This window comes from Perissodus microlepis, chromosome 3 (assembly GCF_051167445.1).
Source record: "Perissodus microlepis isolate ML-2025 ecotype Zambia chromosome 3, ASM5116744v1, whole genome shotgun sequence".
Taxonomy (NCBI): Eukaryota; Metazoa; Chordata; class Actinopteri; order Cichliformes; family Cichlidae; genus Perissodus; species Perissodus microlepis.
In genome coordinates, this window is record NC_140463.1 from 18,210,527 (window position 1) to 18,219,991 (window position 9,465).

General features: G+C 40.8%; 1 protein-coding gene across 2 annotated transcripts; it reads left to right on the forward strand.

The window, feature by feature from the left end:
* Window positions 1–4,996: 4,996 nt before the first annotated feature.
* On the forward strand, window positions 4,997–6,676 carry LOC146390310 (tripartite motif-containing protein 16-like). Of its 2 annotated transcripts, XM_084923367.1 has the most exons (2): window positions 4,997–5,235; window positions 6,052–6,676. In XM_084923367.1, exons 1-2 carry the CDS (start codon window positions 4,997–4,999, stop codon window positions 6,674–6,676), a joined length of 864 nt encoding a protein of 287 aa, XP_084779493.1. The 2 variants fall into 2 exon arrangements, with proteins under 2 accessions (XP_084779493.1, XP_084779492.1); XM_084923366.1 differs by having other exon boundaries at window positions 4,997–6,676.
* The last annotated feature ends 2,789 nt before the right edge of the window (window positions 6,677–9,465 follow it).

Here is a 9,465-nt window from a genome sequence, read left to right on the forward strand (position 1 = left end):
ACATACATACATACATACATACATACATACATACATAGAGACATGGATAGATAACATAACACAAATTAGACAGATTTGACACATAGTGGTGTATAGTGATGCGCGAATCATGAACGAATCGTTCAATACTCGAGAATCACTTTACTGACTCATGATTCACAAGCCCAACTGACTCACTGACTGATCCCTGTTGCTGTTAGCAGCAATGTATCTAGCTTATAATTAAAATTGTGGAGAAAAACACAACATCCAGTATCGTAACAAAAAAAATTCTGCTCTGAACTGGAAGAAAAAACCCTGAGTAGAAGCTCACATCAAGAAAATAGCTCCTCGGTTCACAGTAGCATCGCTCTGCTAACATGCTAACAGCACATTTGAGCTACTCACCCCCTCCCTTCCTGTGCTGAATCGTAAGCGAATCACTCAGGACTCGCTCACCCCCTCCCTCCTGTGCTGAATCATAGAGCGAACGAATCACTCAGGACTCACTAACCCCCTCCCTCCTGTGCTGAATCGTAAGCATAAGCGAATCACTCAGGACTTGCTCACTCACTCACTCACCCCCTCCCTCCTGGCTCACAGCTTCTTCTTCTTCTTGGTTGGCAACCAATGTTAAGGCGCATTACCGCCCCCTGGCGCACAGCTCAGTGGACATTTAGATGAGAAAATATATATTTAACACATTTAAGGAAAATACTAATAAAATAAAAATATATTAAAATAAAATAAAAATAAATAAATGTTTATTAAGCAATTTTGATAGGAAATTGCTTAATTTTAGAAATGTTTTTGCTCTTTTTTGCTCTATAAAATAGTTGTTTTCTTTTAGAATCATTCATCTTAGCAGTAGGATTTACATGAAAAGAGAAACAAATTAAGTTTGAGTGAAAATGTACATTTTTTGCACTCTCTGGTCGACTGACTCAGTGAATCAAATGACTCAAAAAAACCCGATTCACTTTGGTGAGTGACTCATTAAAACTCGATTCAGTAAAAAGAATCAAATTTACCATCACTAGTGGTGTACTTTTACAGAAAGGCAAGCAGAGACGACCTGTTAAAGGCAACATGTGGAGTGCAACTGGCCGTGTGGCATAGCTGGCTCTGGCCTTGGGACTGTGTGTTTTTATTTGATTCATAAATGGGACACTGGACTGTTTTATCTTTTATCTCTTGATTTTTTTGTCAATAAATTATCTTTTAGAATTTTATTGACTGTCATCTTTTTGCCCACGACTGAGACGGTTGGTCAGACCTAGAATCTTTCTTTGGGTGTGTTACACAAACACACACACACACACAAACACACACAATGGTGAGGAAATCTGTGTAGCCATCCTCTGTGCGGACGCAGCAACTGGATCGAAGGTAGAGGGTTTGGAATATTTTGACGAACTGCTCAGGGATGCCATGTAACCACGCAATGTTATAGAAGGAATCTCACCTATTGAACGCCTTTCTGAAACTGACGAAATTGATTAAGAGACGCTGCTGGTATTCCAAACTTTGATGATGGTGCGCAAGATGAAGATCTTCTTCATGCGCGACAGGCCACTGCGAAATCTAGCTTGCTCTTCTTGGAGTTACTGGTCCATGGCGTTATGTCTTCGGAGGAGGACAATGCTAAAAACCTTGCCCCGAACCAAGAGGAGAGTGATTCTTTGCCTGAGCTTTAGGATGACTCACCTTTGCCAGTCTTCTTTCAAAGTAAAACACAAAATATAATACAGAGAAGCGGACTTGACACTGAGAGAGACATGACTGACCGGGGAGACAGAGGGAACGTGAAGCACAGAGACAAAGAGTAACCAAACGTGAAACACAGGGAGGGTAGAGAAACAGAAACTCCAAGCTTCTTTAACAATAATCAAGAAGTAAAAATCAAACACAAAACACTGGGTCATACCCAGGACCATGATATAAAGTATCAAAAGTAAGAATAATTCTGCAGAAAAATGTTCTCCATCAATATTAAATTGAAAGATACTACTTCTGCATATGTTTAAGACTTAGGTCATTTTAAGTACTTTATATTCAGTTTTTTTCCCCGCATTATATTCTATAAATAATAATAATAATAATAATAATAATAATACATTTTATTTATAGGCGCCTTTCAGACCCTCAAGGTCAGTTTTTTTTTTTTTTTTTACCTTACTCAGTTTTTATATTTGCTTTTATACTTTTATGACTGTTTATGTCTAAATTATATCTACCATGTTTGCTATATATACATTTTTCTTATGTTTTTTATGGTATTGTTTACATGTTACTGTAAGGGGACCTTGAGGGTCTGAAAGGCACCTATAAATAAAATGTATAAATCTCAGAAAAGAATTAGCTGTTCATTGACTCAGGAACACAGGCCTACATCTTGATTTATTTAAGTATATCAAAATATGATATGATATTAACAATAAAACAAAATTTGCTGAATTAAAAAAGGTTTGAGCAGTGTGTGAGATGGCTAACTGTTAATATTGTGGCGAGCTCAGACAAGGAGGAAAAAGAGGTATCGTTTTGTCTTGCTTCCCGCGAGCTAGCCCTTTATTATCATTCAACGGACGAACACACAACACTAACACCACCGCTCGGCGCAGCTCTGGCGTAACAACAACAACAAAGCAAAATGGCGCTCTCTCCACCCAGAAAAACACAGTCGCAGAGAGAGAGAGCGTCACCTGTAACCATGGCAACATAACAACAGAACATAGCTGTCAAAACAAAACCCCAAACAGCCCTGACCCGTTACAATATATTCAGGGGGAATAAAAAATATGCTGCCGTATCCTCACCATCATGGTGACAGCTTTCTTTGCTAATGTACTAAAGACGTTATTAACAACTTTTTCACAACAACTTTTTTCCCATCTTCTCTACATCACACAAGGTGTTCAAAGTGGTCAGGAAGAGGAAACTCATCTGTTACGATGTTAAATCAATAAAGTTCGTTAACTTACTAATGCTAGCTGTGCTTTCAGTCGAAACACAGATCATAACTGATCTCAGAGAACTGAAAGCTGAGCCAGCAGCAGATTTCCAAGCACGCTACTCTCCCACCAGTTTATCATGAAAGACCAGCAGTTTATCCACATACGCAAATCACCAGAAAAAAAGCTGCTGGACTCTTAACAATGACTTGAGCTAGGTAAGCTAACAGGACACAGACACACCTGTAAGACAGAGACAGTTACACTTTCCTATGAGTATAAAATAAGCTGAAGCTTGAGGAGAAAAGTTCAAACAGCAGTAAATCCATGAGATGAAATTCCAGTTAACAGTGGAGTTCAGCACACTGAGGACTTTCTCCAAAATACAAGGCAATCACACACAAATACATACTAGACATTTAGACTTAGATATTACTACTCATAGCTAACTAAAGAATTTGGTGATGAAAGGAGAAAAAAAGCCTGTCCATAAGTACTTTAGAAAATGAGGTGAGGACACTCAGACGTAATAAAACTGCAGCTCCTGACCATGCCTGCTGGAAACCCCAGTCACACGAACACCTGAGACCTGGAGAGAAATTCAAATTCAAATGCAAGGGACTAGAGCTGGGCGATATGAGATTTTTTCATATCACGATATGTTTTTTTCATTTCAGGCGATAACGATATATATCACGATATAAGCCAAATAACTATATTTGTAAGATTTAAATGTGCCGTTGCTCACAAGTAAAATGTGAAATAATCAGCAGCTTGTTTTGATTTAAATATTTATTTCCCATAATAAGTTCAACAGGGTAGATGTACTTAAGAAACATGAGACTTTTTCAGATAAATAAAGGCAAATATTGCAAACTACACAAAAGGCAGCCGCTAAAGCGTTTAAGTTTCAAAATAGAACAAACAAAACAGACTACTAAATTGTCAATTCCACTTAGAAACAAATTATTAATTCTAAAAATAAATCTTAGTTTGTTTTACAGAAGAACAGACAAAATTGACTAACTTTTGTCAATATCAAATAAAGTGAGAACTAAAAGGAAATTCTCAATCTCTCCTTGTTGTATAGCTTAGCTTTTCAAACAGTTTTAACAGTTACTTTAGTCTGACAAAAGCCGAATGACGAATTAGCGCTTCCAGTCAGAGATTGAGCATGCACCGCTTTATTGTATTTCCAGACTTGCTTTCAGCACAATTTACAGTGCGCGCTACTCTGTTTTTTGTCAGACTTGAAATAGCCGAAATACCTTCACACTACGGAACTTCTATGGCTCTTCCGTTCGACAATCTCTCCGGCATTGGAACCATCATCTGTTTTCTCTTCGGTAACCTTCGGGCACGCTCTCGGTTGATTTTTCTCTAGTCGGCACACTCATTTCCTCCATTACCCGGGCGGCACGGCGGCTGGCTGCTTCCCAAAACAAATACACATGTGCGGTTTGGCACTTGTGCTGTACGTAACAAGTCACGTGACGTGACGCTGCGGCTGTGATTGGTTCGGCTCTGCACTACTTAATTTGGATTGGCTGTTCTTTTTTTTTTTTAAGAGGACAAGAGCGGTGAGGCCTATCGCAATAGTTTAATTTTTCTATCGAGAAAAAGTTATTTCGCAATACATATCGTTATCGTTCTATCGCCCAGCTCTACAAGGGACCAAGAACAAGGAAAGCAAAAGGAGAGGGGATGGGTACAAGGCCCTACGGAGCCATGACAAGTGTTGTATTTTTTCATTGAGCTATGTTGTTTGTCATACTTTGGCTGCAACACAAACACAGCAATTTTATTTTGACCTAAATAAAGCACATCTAATTGTAAAGACATTGCATGGACAAAAAAACTCTACTCAAAGTTCATACAAAGCGATTTATGCTCCTGTGATCCTGTATGATCACATGTTAAACTTTTATGGCTTAAAACTTTCAATGTACAGATTATAAAGTTTATAAGAGGGATAAGCTGCTTCCAAAGTTCAAACTGTGCTTTTTCCTGCACACAGCTGGGTATCCGCTCTATTCTACAGCCAATCATTGTTGCTGAGAGGTGAAATGGCGCAGAGAGGAAATCAGCAGGATTCAAAAAGATTATCTTGTTCACTCTGTTTGGATCTACTAAAGGATCCGGTAACTATTCCCTGTGGACACAACTACTGCATGAACTGTATTAAAGGTTTCTGGGATGAAGAGGAGAAAACCAAGAAACTCCACAGCTGCCACCACTGCAAGAAAGCTTTCATTCCAAAGCCTGTGCTGCAGAAAAATACCTTGTTAACAGAGTTGGTGGAGGAGCTGAAGAAGACTGGACTCCAAGCTGCTCCAGCTGATCACTGCTATGCTGGACCTGAAGATGTGGCCTGTGATGTCTGCACTGGGAGGAAGCTGAAAGCCATCAAGTCCTGTTTATCTTGTCCAGCCTCTTACTGTGAGAAACACCTCCAACCTCACTATAATGCAGCTCCATTAAAGAAACACAAGCTGGTGGCCCCCTCCAAGAAGCTCCAGGAGAACATCTGCTCTCGTCATGATGAGGTGATGAAGATTTTCTGTCGCACTGATCAGCAGAGTATCTGTTATCTCTGCTTGATGGATGAACATAAAGGCCATGAAACAGTCCCAGCTGCAGCAGAAAGGACTGAGAAGCAGAAGGAGCTCGAGGTGAGACAACTAAACATCCAGCAAAGAATCCAGGAGCGAGAGAAAGATGTGAAGCTGCTTCAACAGGAGGTGGAGGCCATCAATGGCTCTGCTGATAAAGCAGTGGAGGACAGTGAGAAGATGTTCACTGAGCTGATCCGTCTCATCCAGAAAAGAAGCTCTGATGTGAAGCAGCAGGTCAGATCCCAGCAGGAAACTGAAGTGAGTAGAGTCAAAGAGCTTCAGGAGAAGCTGGAGCAGGAGATCGCTGAGCTGAAGAGGAAAGACGGCGAGCTGGAGCAGCTCTCACACACAGAGGATCACAACCAGTTTCTACACAACTACCCCTCACTGTCAGCACTCAGTGAGTCTACACACTCATCCAGCATCAATATTCGTCCTCTGAGCTACTTTGAGGATGTGACAGCAGCTGTGTCAGAGACCAGAGATAAACTACAGGACATTCTGAGAGAGGACTGGACAAACATCTCACGGGTGGTGACTATGGTGGGTGTTTTATTGTCACCACCACAACCAGAGCCAAAGACCGGAGCTGGATTCTTAAAATATTCATGTGCAATCACACTGGATCCAAATACAGCAAACACACATTTGTTATTGTCTGAGAGGAACAGAAAAGCAACATTTAAGGAACAACAACAGTCTTATTCTGATCATCCAGACAGATTTCTTCCTTGTTGGCAGGTCCTGAGTAAAGAGAGTCTGACTGGACGTTGTTACTGGGAGGTGAAGTGGAAAGGAAAAGTTTATGTAGCAGTTTCATACAAGAATATCAGCAGAGCAGGGAGGCTAAATGATTGTGTATTTGGGTTAAATGATAAATCTTGGGCATTAAGTTGTGATAGCAAGAGTTATAAATTTTTCTACAACAAAGTCCAAACTGAGCTCTCAGGTCCTGAGGCTTCCACATTAGGAGTGTACCTGGATCACAGAGCAGGTATTCTGTCTTTCTACAGCGTTTCTGAAACCATGACTCTACTCTATAGAGTCCAGACCACATTCACTCAGCCGCTCTATGCTGGACTTATGCTTTTTGAGCGAGGAGACACAGCAGAGTTCATTAAATTGAAATAGACAGAGTGGGTAGGTTTATGTTAGAACTTCTGTTTGAAAGTTTGAAAGTTAGTGTCTAAAAAATATAGTGCTGTAAATAAACATGTAGCTACATTTCTTGCAGAAGTATAAACCTTAATTTTTCATTATAATCTAGAATTATAAGTCTAAAATATACTTCTACTCCTATTCAGCATTCTTAATCATTCTTAATTAATTAAATGTAGCAATACACTGGAGTTTGATTGGTTTGTTTTTAGTAAGCTGAATACCTTTGGATATCATTAAATATCTTTTATTATGATTTTGAAGAGAGATTTTTTATCAGACTTATACATCAAACTATGGTAACAAAATGATACAGGAAATATTTTATTTGCTCAGAAATGCATGCTTTACTCACCACACTCAACCAATCTAATGGTTGTTTTGGTTTATATGCTGGATGTTTCTGGAAGTTTAATGTCCCTTAATCTGTTTATGATCAATAAAATTGGTGTACTTTGGACAGTTTCACCTGCTATAAATAACTCATATTTTATCGACTACTGTAGTGTTTTCAACAAGGATGTTGGTGACACCGAGTTAAACCACAAATGAAGACCCTGGAGTTTAGTTGCAGCTTGTTTAATTGTCTCCATGAACATGTGTTGAAAACTGAAATGACAGAAAATAAACTCCATCTCAACAGGCAGAAGCATGTTTACATCAATAAAGTGCATTACTCTCACTAAAACATTCATGTTAGCAAAATATACATTAATATCCAAAGCTATCTGTATAAACTGTCATATAAAGTAACTTACGGCGTTCCAGCCTGATAATTCGGAGTAGATGGCATTTGATTACATCTCCATACTGCCTTTAGCATGTGGAGCCTGTTTCTCAGCAAAACCGAGTGCGTGACCAAAACCGGAAGTGCTTGACCGGAACCGGAAGTGCTCCGCCAGAACAGGAAATACATTTTAGCGATATTTTCCTTTTAACTAAAACGTATGTAAAGCATGAATTATTCATTTTAACAACACATATTAATTTTTTAATGGCAAATCTTTTTAGAATTATTTATTTCAAACTTATGAACCTATTTATTCAGAGAAATGCCTTAAGGGCAACACACTCCCCGCCTGGCCTCGGGAGGCCACTATACTAAACAAACATTATGCATTCAGTCCTTTGGCATGAGGAGGATAACTTCTGTAACTGGTCGCATAAATGTCTTTATGCACCCTTGATTGCATGTCTTTACCTCAATTTTCCTTACTCGATCGTCCTTGCTTGGGAATGTGGCAGTGACCCTGGCCATGGGCCAGCTGTTTCGTGCAACCTGCTTGTCCTTGAGCAGAACCAGGTCACCAACTTGGCGGTTTCTGCACGACCCTGTCCATTTCTGCCTTTGCTGCAATGTGGGTAGATACTCTCGCCTCCAGCGTGTCCAGAACTGGTTGGAAAGGGCTTGGACCCGTCTCCATTGTTTGTTGTAGAGGTCTTTATCCGAAAAGTCTCCAGGTGGGGATAGGAGGAAAGATATCTGCGTAATGAGCGGCCTTGCATTTATTATGGCTGTAACCTCAGCTATGAGTGTGCATAGCACGTCGTGAGTCAGTTGAACCTTATTTTGTCGTAGCATGGAGTGCAGGATTCTGTGGGCGACTCCGATCATGCGCTCCCAAGAGCCTCCCATGTGGGATGCATGTGGTGGATTAAACTCCCAACTGCAGCCTTGGATAGTTAGGTACTGTTGGAGTGATTTATCCATTCCAAGTTCCTTTGAAGTGCTAATAAAATTGGTGCCACAGTCAGATAGCAGCTGTTTGGCGGGGCCTCTCAGAGCGAAGAAGCGGCGGAGGGCGTTTATGCAGCTGGATGTGTCCAGAGATTCGATTACCTCAATATGCACAGCTCTCGAACTCATGCAGGTAAACATGATGGCCCACCGCTTACTTTCAGCTACTCCGCCCCTGGTACGCCTGGTTGTTATGGACCACGGTCCGAAGACATCAAGACCGACGTAGGTGAAAGGAGGACAAGTTTTTAGGCGTTCAGGTGGTAGGTCCGCCATGAGTTGTTGTTCTTGTTTTCCACGTAGTTTGCGGCAGGTTAAACATTTGTGGATTACTGAATTGACTAGTTTTTTGCCGCCTAAAAGCCACAGCCCAGCAGCTCTGATTGCTCCTTCCGTCAGATGACGACCTTGGTGCCTTGTTAGCTCGTGGTAATGGCGAGTGAGCAGAAGGAAGATGTGACTGTTTTTCGGAAGAATTACTGGGCTCTTTTCAACACTCTCAATTTCTGCGTGTTTGAGTCGGCCTCCAACAGAAATGAGACTGTCCTGTAACATTGGGCTGAGCTTCTTGAGGGGGCTCTGTTTTGAGATTGGCTTGCCAGCATCAATGGCAGAAAGTTCCTTCTCAAAGTATGCCTTCTGTGTCTCTTTGAAGATCACAGTTTTTGCTTGAGCAATCTCCTCTGGAGTTTGAGGCAGATGACATTTGTGCCAGCCTTTGCATTTTTTGTTTGGATTAGTCCCATTGAAGGACTTTGCAATGTGGATAAGATTTGCTATGGCTCTGACTAAAGACTGAAAGGTAGAAAAGTGCTCAAAACGCTTACAGATGAGTACTTGGAGGTGAGTGACGTACGTTTTTACTTCTGGTCTAATTTCTGAGTCTTTATCTGGTTCAATCAGGTCAAACATTCCACTCAGTTGTGTTGTCTCTGCGGCAGGATGGTGGATGAAGGGTGGTCCGGTGAACCAGGTGGACTTTTTTAGTTGGAATGCCGACAATGACCTAGACGCATGGTCTGCT

Coding starts and splice junctions, on each gene's coding strand:
- LOC146390310 (XM_084923366.1), top strand. CDS start 4,997: ATGGCGCAGAGAGGAAATCAGCAGGATTCAAAAAGATTATCTTGTTCA.